This window comes from Chinchilla lanigera, unplaced genomic scaffold, assembly GCF_000276665.1.
Source record: "Chinchilla lanigera isolate Chin_1 unplaced genomic scaffold, ChiLan1.0 scaffold00024, whole genome shotgun sequence".
Lineage (NCBI taxonomy): Eukaryota > Metazoa > Chordata > Mammalia > Rodentia > Chinchillidae > Chinchilla > Chinchilla lanigera.
Genome location: NW_004955425.1, coordinates 1,278,537 through 1,294,910, shown reverse-complemented (window position 1 = coordinate 1,294,910; position 16,374 = coordinate 1,278,537). Strand labels below are relative to the sequence as shown.

The window sequence follows — 16,374 nt, the reverse complement described above, 5'->3', positions numbered from 1 at the left end:
TGTTGTATATTGCTGTTACAGCTTTGTTAGTTCTATTAAGTTGGACTCATGTAGGACAGCTTTGTTAGTTCTATTCATTGGACTCATGTAGGACATTACTATGGGATCCAGGCCCTCGGCTGGATTCTTTGGTTGTTAATGTGTGGACAGATTTCTGGCACTCTTTTTATGATTCTTTGAGTGACTATTATAAAATAATCTTATAAAATATGTGTCCTGTGTTGTATTGTTCCCCTTGTAAAACCCCAGACTGCAACACCATGTAGTGTAACCCTACACTATACTCACAGCATCTCCTACTGCCGACATTCTGTCCTGGGGCAATACTTTACATTACAGTCAGTGAACTTGCATTGACATCATTATCAACCAAACTACATAGTGTACATAAAAGTTCACTGTTAGTGTGTAATCTGTGGGTTTGACAGATGTATATTGTCTTATTTCCACAATAATAATATACAGAATAGTTTTACTGTCCTGAAAATCCTTTTTCATGTGGGTGTAGTTGCACAAACCTGTAGTTTTAGCTACTTGAATAGTGAGGCAGGAAGATTATGAATTTAAAGTGAGTCTTGGCAACACAATGAGACCCCTCCACAAATCTTTGTGCTATACCCTGCTATATATTAATAATTGTAAAAAATTGTTATATGAGATTTATCACAAAGTTTGTAGCCTGAGAGGATGCCACAATTGATGTCACATTCTATTAGCTACAAATATGAGAGGGTTTTTTTTAATAGATACAGCTTTTGAGATACTTTTGTGATTTGCAAGTAGCAGTTCAGATTGTGAGGGTAGGGGAAGACTACTGGTAAATATAAAATGGTAGAAAATCAGAAATGAAAAGAATATAGAAAAATAATATTAAATTGTGTTGTATATTGCTGTTACAGCTTTGTTAGTTCTATTAGTATTGTCTCTAACTCACTCTGATGAGAAAAAAAGAGAACTTTTCTTCCCAGCTTCCTTTGCCCTTTTAGTAAAAACCAGAGTTACGGCATAGCAAATTTTTATTGAGTACATTCCCTAGTTGATAATTTTGTAACCTGCTTTAAACTTCTCTCAAACCATCTTGAGAACATACATTCCTGGTCCACTTTGCATTAGTTTTCCATTAGCTAGAGAGTGCTGGGTAGCTTTTTAGGTTATACAAGTATTATCCCTAGGGCTCACGGATTTCTGATACTTAAGTTAAAATTTTCAAATTTCTCTCAGTCTCTTCTAGACGTTGTATTTTTTGCTTTAAAAAAAATGTCATTTGGAGGTGGGGGATTTAGGTAATGTGAACAAATTTACTACAGTTTTTCTCATGGTTAGTCATACTCGATGAGCTTGTAATTTGAACGGCAATGACAAACTCTGTGATTCCTTGTTCTGAGAATTCTGGGCATACAATAGATATTTGGTTAAGAACTATTTGGTTTCTTGCTTGGGGTAGGCTTTTGGATTGTTGAGAAATCCTGATTAAGGTTCATAACCTAGGTTTGAGGAGACAGCTGAACCCTCTGAAATTGGAAGCAAAATGATATACCAAAGTATGTGCATGTGTATGTTTTCATAAGAGTATATGTATCTTTTATTGGACTTTTGAGAGTCCTGTGACCTAAAATAGATTAAGAACTTTACCTTAATTTTGTAAAGTACAATTTTCAGGTTGGGTGGTTTTTTTTTTCCACTCACTTACATTACCAGTAAACTCAACAGAAATGAAACTCATCATGTAGCACAGCAGCACTAATCTGATTGATCATTTTCTAAATTTTCCTGGCAATGCAATAATGTATGATGTAACCACGGAAATATTGCTGATAACAACTTGTGAGTTTTGGAGAGAGAGAGAGGAGAGGTTGTTTGCTGGAGGTCAAACCCCCAGTGGGGTACTCTATCACTAAGCTATAACCCCAGAGCCTCCCCTTTTTTGGGGGAGAGGGCTTTGCTAAATTGCCCAGGCTGACCTTGAACTTACTATCTCTTCACGGGCCTTAGCCTCTCAAGTAGCTGGGATTGTAGGCATGCAGCTCCACACTAGCCAACTTGGTTCAGGGCAAATATGGTATTGTTAGTGATCAGTCTTTTTTTCCAGTTCCCCAGTGATGATATGCTATATAATTTCTTCAAACCATTAGAATAATATAGCATTTGTTGCTTTTAAATCTTATCAAAATTTATCACACTGAACATTTTCAATAAATCCAAGCAATCATTTCATGATAAAATTCTGTTATTTATACTTCAGGTAAGCTGACATCCAAGAATTAAGCTATAACTTTGATTCTGTTTTTGTTTTCAGAACTCTTCATCTTGGCTTATCCCTATCCTGCCTGATATGCTGCGACACATTTTTCAGTTTTGTGTTTTAGAAAGCAGCCAGGAAATTCTGGACCTCATTCACAAGGTACACAATGAATATACTGCTCTTCCTACTAACTATACATTTTTAAGTTTTTTCGTAATTGGTGTACCTTGGTCAGGGATTTTAAGAAATTAAAAGTCATCATTGATTTGAAAATTCTGAGACAGGAGTCTGCAAGATGAGATAGGAATCTAGGATTCTTATGGAATATAATAGTTAAATTCTTCTTGGCTGTGCTTTTTCTTACTATGTCACCTGATTAGGCAAGTGTTTTAAGCACTTTCTGAAAGGTCTAAAGTATTTGGGGGGTTATATTGGTCATATAGTGTGTCTAATTTAGACTTTGTATTTTCGCCTATGACTTAGCAAGATTAATCATATGTGTTGAATTCTTGAAAGGAGGAGCCTTTTGGTACATTTAATAACATATATGGTGAGAAATGGCACTGTTATACCTTTAGAATCTATTAAGTTAATCTTTGTTGGACATATGGTGGCTCTTGTTAACAGCCTTCAATTAACAGTAGGGTAATTTCTTCCTATTGATTTTAGCCTATTAAATGTTAGGTATCAAAAAAGATACTGAGTAAGATCATGTATTAAGACTTACACTGTTAGCCGGGCCTGGTGGCGCACGCCTGTAATCCCAGCACTCGGGAGGCTGAGGCAGGAGGATTGTTGTGAGTTCGAGACCAGCCTGGGATACAAAGTGAACTCAAGGCAAGCCTGAACTACATGGTTCAAGCCTGAACTACATTAGTCTCACTAAGACTTACACTGTTTTTGATCTAGAGTATTATTCCTAAATTTAGCAAAGAATACTTGTCAGGAGCTATTATTATTATTACAATATCATAAAGTATGTGGTGAATATAGGACTGTATTAGTATTAATCCTTATTGTATGAAATGGATTTCAGTGTCTTACTGAGATTTTAACAACTCTGTAATTTTTATGGCTAAGTTTTATTTTTAAAATTAAAATATTGAAATTTTTTAGTACTCTTTAAAATTTTTCCCTTTGCTTTACTTCTTGTACTATATTAACCTATCAAACAGCACTTTAAAATAAATCTTTATGTTGTCTTTAATTTAATCTCTATGCTGTTTCCTACTTTTAAAAAAATTCAGTATCCCTGAAAATAAGTATTAGGTTTTGTTAGCACTTAATAGAAAAATTTCACTTTCATGCTCTCCTTTCACTCTGTAGGTTTGGATGGAACTGTTGAACAAGGCTTCAGTTCAGTATGTGGTAGCAGCTGCTTGCCCATGGATGGGTGCTTGGCTTTGCTTAATGATGCAGCCTTCTCATTTACCTATTGATTTAAACATGTTGCTAGAAGTAAAAGCTAGAACCAAGGTAAGAGGGACATAATGTATTTGTGTGTTCAACTCACAATTATAAACAGAGCAATCATGTAAGAAATGCATATTACTTTATTATAAATGTACTTAGAATTCCCAGTCTATACTTGAGACAATAAGCTATGTCCATATTTAATATTTGCTCTTAATCCCATAGTCTGTTAAGAAGGTTCACCTGAAAAGCATGTGATTTCCTTAATTTAACCTTAGTAAGAAGAAATTGTTACTTTATTACAACCCTAACAAGAGGAACAGTAATTCTCATCAATTAAATATTTTTGAAAAGAACTATATTTTACTGGAATTATAACCTTTGTTTGTTTATTTTTGCTGTATGGTTCAGGGTGGCCTTGAACTTACAGTCACCCTCCTCCTCCCAAGTGCTGGGGTTATAGGCATGCACCCCATAATTGCCTCAGTCCTTTTTGTTGCTAATTAAATTTTAATAATTAATCTTTATTATCCCTCCACCCTTTTCCTCTAGGAAAAAACAGGTGGTAAGGTGCGCCAAGGCCAAAACCAGAATAAAGAAGTACTTCAGGAGTACATTGCAGGCACAGACACCATCATGGAAGACCCAGCCACCAGGGACTTCGTAGTTATGCGGGCCAGAATGATGGCAGCCAAGTGAGTATGTTACTGAGTGTTAAATAATCATAAATTCACAGGTCTGGCTCCAGAAGTGACGAAGTTGTTGTGCTTCTGTCAACCCTTCTGTTTACAGCCTAAGAAAAATTGAAAGCAAGTAAATACATGTAACATTTTAAAGTTTTAAAAACAATTCACATTTTTTTAGATGTAAGATGGGAGTTACATCGTTGTGAAAAAATTTATGGCTTCAGGAGGCGCAAGATGATTTCTGTTGTAACTTCTTTTTTCTCCCTCTTGAAGACTATTAGGAGCACTTTGTTGCTGTATTTGTGATCCAAGTGTAAACATCATAACACAAGAAATTAAACCAGCGGAATCCCTTGGCCAGTTACTACTCTTTCATTTGAACTCCAAATCTGCCTTACAGAGGATTAGTGTTGCTTTGGTAATCTGTGAATGGGCCACTTTACAAAAGGTAAGATTTTGCCCCAGAGGTAATAAAGGCAGATTAAGTAAACTAACTTCCATTAGCTGTTAGGAGTATTTATATTTTACAACAGAAAACTGAAAATTTTCTTTAAAAATCCAGCCAATATAGGGAAGTATTCCTAATTATATTGAACATTCTTTCCACTTACCTTTACTGTTAGACTTCTTACTTAGAATTCCCAGTCTGTACTTGAAATAATAAGCTATGTCCATATTTAATATTTGCTCTTAATCCCATAGTCTGTTAAGAAGGTTCACCTGAAAAGCATGTGTATATATGGAAGCAGTCCAGAAATTGGCAGCTACGTATATAGGTGGCCATTCATTCCTTTGTCTCCTTAGCACTGACAACTACGAAAGATGGTTTGTGTTTTAGGATTCTGTTTGTGGGTAAGAGCAAAGTCAGAATTTTCAGTCGTAGAATAAAGGAACTTTCATATTTAAACCCAAATCCTGGGCTGGGGATATAGCTCAGCGGCACAAGAGCCTGCCTGGCAGGTGTAAGGTCCTGAGTTCGATCCCTGGTACCAAAAAAATAAAAAATAAAAAAACCCAAATCTTCATGTTTTCAAATAAACCCATTCCCTTCTAGTTCCTTTAACTTAGAAAGATGTATGATTTTGTGTAAGACGTACTTGTGTAAATGAAAAACACTTCCCACTGGCTTTGTTTATTCCATTGACTGGAATTCTGGAAATTTAACTGTCTGCACTTGCTGTGAGAGTTGCTTGTTACTGCCTCTTAGCAGTTTGTCAAAGCTGTGTCTAAAAGTAATTGAGCCATGCTCCATTGTAACTGAAATCCCTGCTGGCCTCTGGAAAGAAGCAAGGCTCATCTGTTTTTAGGCAGGACTCAATGTGCTGGAGAGGCAGTGATGCTGTGTTTTTGTGCCTCTCAGACTCAACAGCAAGTGTTGACAGTTCGGTTTCTGGACCCTCACAGAGCTTCTGTGGATTTACTCTGTGAAGCCCAGGCTGATCACCCAGATCCCACAGAATCCCTCATGGCTCACCACTGAGGCCATTCCCCCTCTGGTTGGGGCAGGCAACAACCAGAGAGAGAGGGAAGGGTTAGTTAAATTTGGGGGCAGGTAAGTAGCTTTTAAATTATATATCCATTTCTGCAGTATAGCATGTGAAGCTGTGGGCTAAACTATTAAGAAATCTAATAATGAGTTTTAAATAACATTTTTAATTAGTGCATGCCAGGTATTCTTTTCTGATTTTTTTCCCACAGTAATATACTCTTAAATCTGTGCGTGCTCTATCGCTGTCTCTCTTTCTCTATATACAATATATATATAAAATCTAGGGTACAGTAAGAAAATTATGCAGAAAATTTAATGGACTTATAATTGTTCCATTGTGCATGTTCTGTAGTCATTTACATTAAAATTTTAGAATAGTTTGGGTATAATACTTTTTCTGTGCGTTTAACTATTGCTCTAGAAGCAAACAGATTGAGTAGAAATTTAGAACCTGGTAGTTTACAAGTGAAGATTTATATATCTATAAAATTATGTTTATGTATTTACCCTGAATATTTGTTGTATGTTGTGTTTTAGGAGTGTAAAGCTGTTACTCTAGCTGTGCAGCCACGTTTACTTGATATCCTTTCAGAACATTTATATTATGATGAAATTGCTGTTCCATTCACACGAATGCAGAATGAATGTAAACAGCTTATATCCTCATTAGCTGATGTACATATTGAAGTTGGTAATAGAGTAAACAACGTTTTAACAATAGATCAAGCTAATGACCTGGTGAGTAAAAACGTGACTTTTAAAATCTTAGTGCATGAAATAAATGTTAGAAATTGATCATGATATGTTTATCACAAAAATAGTAATTTGTCGACTGTAGCTTGGTAACCTGTTATTTCTACCCTTTAGAAAGTGTATTTCATTATATTGAGTTTTCTTGAAATGGGAGGATAAATAAGGAAATTTTTTAAAAACTCAATTTCCTGAACATTTGTCCTCCCTGTTCCCAGCTTAAAATGAAAATACTCAGATGTACCGAAAAAGTGAAAGAATTACACAGTAAGCACTTGTATACTTAGCAATTAAATTATGTGGCTTGTATTTTAGTAAGTGTGCTTTTTCTAATATATATTCAAATATCCACCCATTTTTAACCATCAATGCATCTTTTAATGTATTTCTAAGTACATTTCAAATATTAGTGTGCTTTAGTATACTGTATATATAATAAAGTAAAATTCAGTATTTATGATTTTTTTCCTCTTCCGACGTAAAATTTATATACTAGTATGTACCCTCAGCCGTGTATGTGGTCTTTTAAAAATAAAAGTAAACATACACCAAACTTAGCATTTAATAATTCTTGGACTTAAGTGGACAGTGTAATGAATTTTCACAGATATATATGTATATGAAACTCAAACATCCTATCAAAATAGAGAGCATTATCATTACCACTTCCTAGTCAATCCTTTCTTCTTCTTGCTCTTAGTAACCATTCTGACTTTACCCCTATAATTTAATTCTTCATATTCTAGAAATTTCTATAGGTGGAATCATACACTGTACTCTTTAAGGATTTTTTTAGCATTTTGTTCTCAAAATTCATGTTATGTGTATTAATTCATTTTTATTGCCAAGTTTTCTTATATTTAATGAATATACTACAAGTTGAAGTCATTCTACTGATGAGAACTTGGAGAACTCTTCCCAATTTTTGGCTATTGTGAACAATATAGGATAATATAGGAATTAAACTATTGAGTTGTAAGTTAGGTATGTGTTTACTTTTATTTTAAAAAGACCACACAGAGGTCTGAGGTATAGTTTAGTGGTAGAATGCTTGTCTAGGATGCATGAGGCCCTGGTTTTTTATTTTTTTGTATGTTTTTTGTATACTGGAGACTGAATCCAGGGCTTCAAGCTTGCTACTAAACAAGTGCTCTGCCTCTGAGCTACCATTCCCCAATACGACCACCACTCCCCTCTTTTAAATTTTAAGACACGTTTCAGTAAGTTGCTTGAGCTGGCCTGCAATTTAGGATCCTCCTTTAAGCCTCCCAAGTAGCTAGAATTACAGACATGTACCACAATCCCTGGCAAAGGCCTGGATTTGATCCTAACACTGAGAAAAAAAACAATTTAAGAAGTTACAGATCTTTTTCTAAAGTGATTATATTGTTTTACTCCCTGAATGACAGTATTTGAAGGTTCTCATTGTTCCACATCATCACCAATATTTGGTATGATCACTCCCTTTAAGTTTAGCCATTCTGTGGTTGTGTGATAATGTCATTATAGTTTTTATTTTTCACTTCCCTGATGATGAATATGTTGAGCATTTTACATTTTCTTTGCTATTGGCACATCTTCCTTTCAGAAATGTCTTCACCTTTTTTGTCAACTTTTAATTGGGTTATCTGTCAGTTTTAGGAATTCTGTATATATCCTGATCATCAGTTCTTTGTCAGAGATAGATGCTTCTGAGTATTTTCTGATAGTATGTGAATTAACTTTTAATTTTCTTACTGGTAGTCTGGTGATTTTTGGAGATACTTTAGAATTTTGTTGAAATCTAAAGTATTTGTTGTTTCCTTTATACTTATTGGATTCTGTGATGTGAGGAACCTATTACTATCTCTAAGTAGTGAAAGAATTTCTAAAGTTTTTTAGTATTTATATATGTATGTACGTATGAATATATGTTTTATTTGTGGGGCAGAGGATCAAACCCAGGTCCTCAAATATGCTAGGCAAGCACTCTAATATTGAGCTATAACTCCAGCTTTCTGTCTTGAATTAATGTTTGTGTATAGTGTTAAGTATAGATTGAGGTTTTCCATCTAGATATCTCATTTTCAGCATCATTTATTGAAAAGACTTCCCCCATTGGATTCCTATGGCATCTTTGTAAGAGATCAACTGAAGTTTAAGTATAGATCTATATCTTGGTCTAATTGGTCAGTTTGTCTCCTTTTACCATCCCCAGCAATGTCTTGATTATTGCAGCTTTGTACTTAGTTAAGTCTGTGAGGTTTGGTATATAAGTAAATTCTACCTAATAGGATCAGAAATTGAGCACTTCGTTTGTGTTTAGCCCAGTGAAATAATGTTCTTTTTTTTTTTCCCCCTTTCTAACTGAAGAAATAGTAATTTTTTCTTTTCTCTTAGAAAAAGTTAAATTTGCCATCTTTACCTGAATTCTTTTTGTAAGATTCTCTTCCTGATTGTTTTTCTATAAATATTTTTTGGGGGGTCCTCACCCCGTTGTCTAACTAGAGTTAAATTGCTCAAATGTTATGGTTGGAGTCCCTTTTATTCCTTTAACATCATTGTTGTTTTTCATTGGTACTAGGGATTGATGCGGGATTGCTGAACTCTACATCCCTATCCCTTTGAAAAAATTTTGGGATAGCCTTCCTAAGTTGACTAGGCAGGCTTTAAACTTGTGATCCTGCCTCAAGCCTCCCAAGTAGCTGAGATTACAGGCATGCCCCACTGCACTGGCTTCAAGATAGTATTATTAGCCGGGCGTAATGGTGCACGCCTGTAATCCCAGCATTCAGGAGGCTGATGCAGGAGGATTGTTGTGAGTTCAAGAACAGCGTTTGCTACAAAGTGAGTTCAAGGCCAGCCTGAACTGCATAGTGAGACCCTGTCTCAAAAAGACCAAAAATAAATAAATAAATAGAAATCTTATTATTCAGGCCCCTTACTGTTCTTTTTCATCAGTCTAATGCTTTTGATCTAGAATAGAAGATAAGCATAAATATCGGAATATCTGCAAGAAAGTATTGAGGCCAGGGTCATTTTATAAGGTGCTTTAGCTAAGAGCCATTTCCCTTTGTATCTTTCATAATCTTTTATGTTCTTCCATTAGACATTTTTATTCGGATTATCTCACTGTTACTTCAAACTTAACCACATTGGGGATTTTCTTTAACAGAAAAATGCCCTTTTTTATCCACACTTGTAAATTTTGCCAGCATTTTCTTTCAGGAAGTTGCATGTTTTTATTCTTTCTACTTCCACTGGCACAGCCAGGTCTTGGTGGTTTATATCTGGATCTTGACTGCTCTCAAAGGTATCAATCAGGCAATCTCTGGTCCATTTAATCCTATTGCTGTACTAGATCTTAATAGTCCTTTAGTTCCTCTTCGATCACATCCTTCTGCTTAAAAACATTATTTTTCTTTTCCTTTTCCTTTTTTCTCAGTTTTTTCTTTCCTTCATCACCTTTCTAAATTCCCTCTTTTCTACTCATTAATTCTCAAAGTTCATATAACCAAGCTGTTAGCTTTCTTCTTCAGTACATCATAGCATAGTGTAGAAGAAGCATCATACTTCTACAGTACATCATACTATTTGAAGTACATCGTACTCGCTCTTCTGTGGTTCATTTGCTCTTGTTTCTATGCCTGATCTCCATTTTCTTTTGCCAGAAATTTCTTAACCATAACCCCCCCAAAAAAATGCAGAATTTTTTTTTTTGAGACGGGGTTTCACTATGCAGTTCAGGGTGGCCTTAAATTCACTATGTAGTCCAGGCTAAAAACTGGACTGAAACTCGTGGTAATCCTCCTGCCTCAGCCTCCCAAGTGCTGGGATTACAGATGTGCATTACCACACCCGGTGCTGAATTCTTTTCTTGACAGTCATTCATTTGCACCTTGTGCTCAGGCTATGATAAACTGTTCGCAATTCCTCACATCTGTGTTTGCACAGATGTGTTTCTAACCTGATTTATTCATTCTTTAAAAACCAGGCAAAGCTATGTGCCTATAATACAGCTACTCTGGAATCTGAGGCGGGAGGATCTCTTGAGTCCAAGAGTGAGATCTTTCCTTAAAATAAAAACAGTAACAAGCAAATGTTAACTGCCTCTGGCAAGTCTCCACTAATCTCTTTTCCTAAAAAGAGTAAAGCAGCTCTATGTATTCCCATAGCAGTTTGCCTTTACCTTCCCTCAGTGATGTTTTACCTTGTCTTGCTTTACTTATGTATTTTTCTTCCACATAACTAAACGTATTTTTTGAGTATATTAAGACATTGGCTTACACATCTTTTAGTTAATAAGTATTGTTAGTAAATATTGGTTATATTGTTAAGTGGTTGAATTAATTGAGAAGCTTTTCCTCAGTTATCTACAATCATTGAAAGTTGACATAAATTTAGAGTATTTAAGACATTTTCAGACTTAGCAGTATAATCCTGTTCCAAATAAGTCTTGTATAGAACTCAAAACAGACAAAGCAAAGTGGTAAGTATAAGCTAGAAATTGTCTGTCTGTGGTGAGGAGATTGACATGGTCCTACACATACAGTTTAATTTGAACTGGGTGTGGTGGCACATGCCTGTAATCCCAGCACCCTGAATGGAGGTTGAGGCAGGAGGAGGATTGTTGCAAGTACAAGGCCAGCCTGGACTACGTAGTAGGTTTAAGGACAGCCTGAACTGTATAGCAAGACCTTGTCTCCAAACAAACACACAAAAAAAGCCCCTAAAACAGATACAGTTTAACTTGGTAATTTATAATAATAAAATTTTCTGTAATCCCAACTATTCAAGAGGCTGAGACAGGCTCACAAGTTGAGACAGAGTCTAGGTATGTAGTTCAGACTGGCCTTGAATTCACTGTGTAGTTCAGACTGACCTCAAATTCATGATGATTCTCCTGCCTTAGCTTCCCAAGTGCTGGGATTACAGGTGTGTGCAACACTCCTTCTCCTACAAATAAAAAAGGCTAGGAATGTAGCTCAGTGGTAGATCTCTTGCCAACGATGTTTAGGGCCCTGGATCCTCAGTATGGGAAAAAAAATGAAAAATCTTGTGGGCTTTTTGGTTTTCATAATAACAGCATTGTCAGTGTTGTTCACAATGAAATCTAAACCATAAAATTTAGGTTCTTCATTAAAAAGAAATTAGGTTCTCTAATGTTACAGGCTTTTCTGATCTGTAAGGATCAGATTAGATCTGTTTATAGATGCTCTTAATCGTCGCAGTTACCTAATCAAGACTTTTTGTTATATAAATCACAACAATCTTTATGTAAATGTTCAGAGAACATTATTCATGGTAGCAAAAAAGTAGGAACAATCCAAATGTCAAACAACTGATGAAAGGGAAAGTATAGTATATAGCATAAATTTGTATAGTGAAATAGTCAACCAAAAGGAATGAAATATTGATACATACTACCACATGGGTGAACATTTATGACATTGTGCTAAATGAATGATACCGGGCACAAATGATTACATATTATATTATTGCATTTATTTGAAATATCCAAAATAGACAAATAAAAAAAAAAATAGACAAATCTGTGAAGAACATAGTTAAACAGATTCCCTAGGGCCGAGGGAAAATGAACAGTGATTATTAATAGGTATATATTTTCTTTGTGAAGTGATGAAAATATTTTAAAATTTTGATTCACAACCTGCAGTATACTAAAAACCACTAAATTGTACACAAGTGGGCTCATTTTATGGTATATAAATTATATCTTAGTAAACTTTTAAAAAGGTGGAGCAAACAGTCTAAAGGAGGCTTGTAAGATAGTCTAGAAGAACAGTTTGTAACCTTAGATATCTCTGGGCAACTAAAAAGATAATGGCTAATGCATCGTTTTTCTTCTTCTCCATTTCCTAATGCCTTAGCATTTCCTCCAGAACAAAAGTCAGACAATGAATGAAAATAATTCACTTAGCAACACTTAGCCATGTAGCAGACAGCTACCCTAAAGGTTTTTATGAGTTTTTGAGTTGAGAATATTTTTCCTAAAAAGAAGTTTGTCAGTGTTGATTTTCCTTTATTAATTTTTGATATTCCTTAACTATATCCTTAATTAAAATTCCTTAATTAAACTTAGTTAACATTTAGTTTATATTTGTTTATAGCTTTATCATTTCACCAAGTACTCTGTGGTTATTGAATGTGATTTTCCTCAAACAAATTAGATATATTTAAAGGATGGTAATTTCATTCCTCTAGAGAATATATCTTAAAAATATATACTCTTAATGTTAAGTTAAGTCAGGTTAAAATACATGTTAGGAAGTTTTAGATATTTGTTTAGTTTGCTGAGTACTGAAACTACACTATATATTGTGAAACTTACAAGTGAAAACTTCAGTCTGCTGTTTAGGAGTTTACAGTCTGTTTGGGGTTGATGTCATTAATGATTTTTTAATTTCTTTTTTTTTATTAGGTCACTACTGTTTTTAATGAAGCCACATCAACTTACGATTTAAATCCTCAAGTGTTACAGCAGTTAGATGGTAAACGACAGCAGGTCCAAATGACAGTTACAGAGACAAACCAAGAGTGGCAAGTGTTGCAGTTGAGAGTGCATACTTTTGCTGCATGTGCGGTTGTGAGCTTGCAGCAGCTTCCAGAAAAACTAAATCCTATCATAAAACCACTAATGGAGACAATTAAAAAAGAAGAGAATACACTAGTACAAAACTATGCAGCTCAGTGCATAGCTAAACTTCTTCAGCAGTGCACAACAAGGACACCCTCTCCTAATTCAAAAATTATTAAAAACCTCTGTAGCTCACTTTGTGTGGATCCATACCTGACTCCTTGTGTAACATGTCCAGTACCAACACAGAGTGGCCAGGAAAATTTGAAAGGTATAAATCTAAACCTTTATTTAGGGTAGAGAAATTAATTTACTTACAGATATAATTTAAGTACAAATCTAGTTTATGATAGAGCTATTTCCCATTTTGAGAGAAAAAAAGATTGGTTATAGCAATTCCTTGTTACATTAATTTGCACATATTGCTAATCAGTTACAACTGTCTGAATGCCAGTAAGTCATTCATAGGAGACCTGATGTCTGAAGTAAGGTGCTGAAATGTATGGGACAAATACTCAGCCTTCCTTCGCCTTCAAAACCTTCACTGTATGGCTGTTATAACAGCTAGAAAACTTAATTGTGTCAAACGCTAGTTAATGAAAGGTTTTCCTACAGTATTTGGTTTTCTTTAGTACTTCTTTTATGAAATGAGCGAACTCTACTTAGTAAATAATACTTAACCAGTTTTTCTGTTTTCATTTGGAGATTTTATATGGAAAACATCTGCTTTTATTAGGCTGATCTCAAAGGCCAGTGTTCCTTCACATTAGTCCTATTATTTACTTATTTATTTATTTGGGTACCGGGAATCAAACTCAGGACTTTGTGCTTTCAGGCAGGCACTGTGCCACTGAGCTATATCCTGGGCCCCTGTTTATTTTGTTGTTAATAAGATTTTAGAAAAAATACTGAAAGTAGAATGGATTTATAACTTCGGCACAATACAGATCTTGGGAAAAAATGTAAATGAATTGGAAGAAAATAGACATTTTGAGAATTAACCTTAAAACATAGGCTCATGTCTCAACTCCTCCTTTATTGAATGTGAGGCATCAATATGTGGTAGTGGTCAGTGTTTTTCTGAGTTTATTGTGACTATGGGCTTTTTTGTGTGTGAGTGCGGTACCAGAATCGAATCCAGGTATGCTGTACCACTGAGCTGTATTCCAGTTCTTATTTTTATTTTGAGACCAGAACTCACTTCTCCTATATCAGGCTTCCTGAGAACTGGGATTACATTTGTGTGCTGCTGCAGTTAGCTCTAAGGGCTTCTTTTAAAGAGAAAACTTATTTGAAATATTTTAATGTTTCCTTTGCTTAGGCCAAACATTCCTGTGTTTGATATTTCTTACTGATAATATCTATATGTGATACTACAGCTTTGAGTGCATTAGGTATAAAACACGCAAATAGACTTATTGCCATTTCACTGCCTAAAAAAATGTCATCGGCCTATAAAAATTGAGACCCTGCTGGGCGTGGTAGCACATGCCTACAGTCTCAGCACTTGGGAAGCTTGAAGCAGGAGGATTATGGAGAGTTTGAGGCCAGTATGTGCTATGCAGTGAGCTCCAGGCCAGCCTAAACTATATAGCTGGACCATGTCTCAGAAAACTCAAAAATAAGCCTTAAGAGCAGTCTAAATATTTGTTGTGTTTCTTTGGGAGTAGAAAACATTAGTCATCTATATTATGATTAAAAGGTTAACTTTTTCTCTTACTAGGATCCAACTCAGAAAAAGATGGAATGCACCATACTGTCACCAAGAACAGAGGTATAATTACACTCTATAGGCATCAGAAAGCTGCTTTTGCTATTACAAGTAGGCGAGGTCCTACTCCCAAAGCGGTAAAAGCTCAAATAGCAGATCTTCCTGCAGGAAGTAGTGGGACTATCCTTGTTGAACTTGATGAGGTAAATAGTTTTTTGATTTGAATGCTTTGATTTTTTTTTTATACAAATATCTAGCTTACAGATTGAAAAATAAGTTCTCATGTGTGCTTCCAGAACTGTATTTTTGTACTTAAAAGGGAAAGGATGGATATTAGTAGCCTTTTGGAGTACTGTAGCAACATGATCCAGAAAGATAGTAAACTTTAAATTTCTCATACCTCTTGTAATTTTTACCAGCTTAACTTTATCTTCCTAGACAGGATACCCTCTTAATGGTGAGCACATAAACTATTTGTAAGTACAAACTAATTTACTCTCATAGTGTTGACAATGAAGAAGATACTAAACTACCATAAAAATTTAATTTTCTGAATCTTACCAGTCAAGAATTCCCATTAATATTCAGAGAATAATTCCACAAATGTCAAGTCATTGCCATTTATCTTTTAGTCAGTCTAGAGTTTATTTACATGTGTGGTATGAGAGTAGGGATCTAAACTTGACTTTTCTGCAATTAGCCAATCACTGCACTATTGAATCCTTTCTTTGATATGTAATGATACCACCTCTGTTATATATCATGCTTTGTATTTGTGAGGATTTATTTTGTACTTGCTATTCTGCTCCACTGGTCTTTCTATTCTACCTTACAAATTTATTTAAAAACATGATAACCAATGGTAAAAGAAGCATTTGGTTTTGAAAATCCACACCCCGCTCCCATACTGGGAATCGAGCTCACGACCTTATGCTTGCCAGGCAGGCGCTGTGCCGCTGAGCTAAATCCCCAGCCCCTGGTTTTGAAAATCTTAAAAATCACATTATTAATGGAAAAGATTCTCTAGTTATTTTTGACTGTAAGACATAGGAATTTATCTGGGTTCAGTAGTAAAATGTCAATGCCAAAAGATATTTTTCTGTAAAATATAAGCCTATTTAAATCAACATTTTAGGACATTTACCTATATTTCTTATAAAACATTCTTTTGAGTCTGGCTTATTTCACTTAACACGACCCTGGTTTCATCTTTTTTTTTTTTTTTTTTTTTTTTTGTCTTTTTGAGACAGGATCTCACTATGCAGTTGAGGCTAGTCTTGAACTCACTTTGTAGCCCAGATTGGCCTCGAACTCACAACAATCCTCCTGCTTCAGCCTCCTGAGTGCTGGGATTATAGGCATGCGCCACCACACCCAGCTCCCATCCATTTTCATAACTGAAAAATATTGCATTGTGTGTGTTATGTGTGTATATATATAATCTCACATTTTTTATACATTCATCTGCTGATAGGTACCTAGGCTGTTTTCATATCTTAGCTTGTA

The 16,374-nt window shown here is 35.1% G+C and overlaps 1 protein-coding gene across 1 annotated transcript in view; it reads left to right on the top strand.

The window, feature by feature from the left end:
* Positions 1-16,374, top strand: part of Btaf1 (BTAF1 RNA polymerase II, B-TFIID transcription factor-associated, 170kDa) — a gene marked incomplete in the record, with an annotated part of 110,688 nt that overhangs the window by 55,417 nt on the left and 38,897 nt on the right. Inside the window, 7 exon segments of the mRNA XM_013514876.1 lie at positions 2,297-2,401; positions 3,569-3,718; positions 4,208-4,350; positions 4,615-4,789; positions 6,368-6,568; positions 13,002-13,428; positions 14,881-15,071. Of these exon segments, the coding sequence (XP_013370330.1) occupies positions 2,297-2,401; positions 3,569-3,718; positions 4,208-4,350; positions 4,615-4,789; positions 6,368-6,568; positions 13,002-13,428; positions 14,881-15,071 (1,392 nt within the window).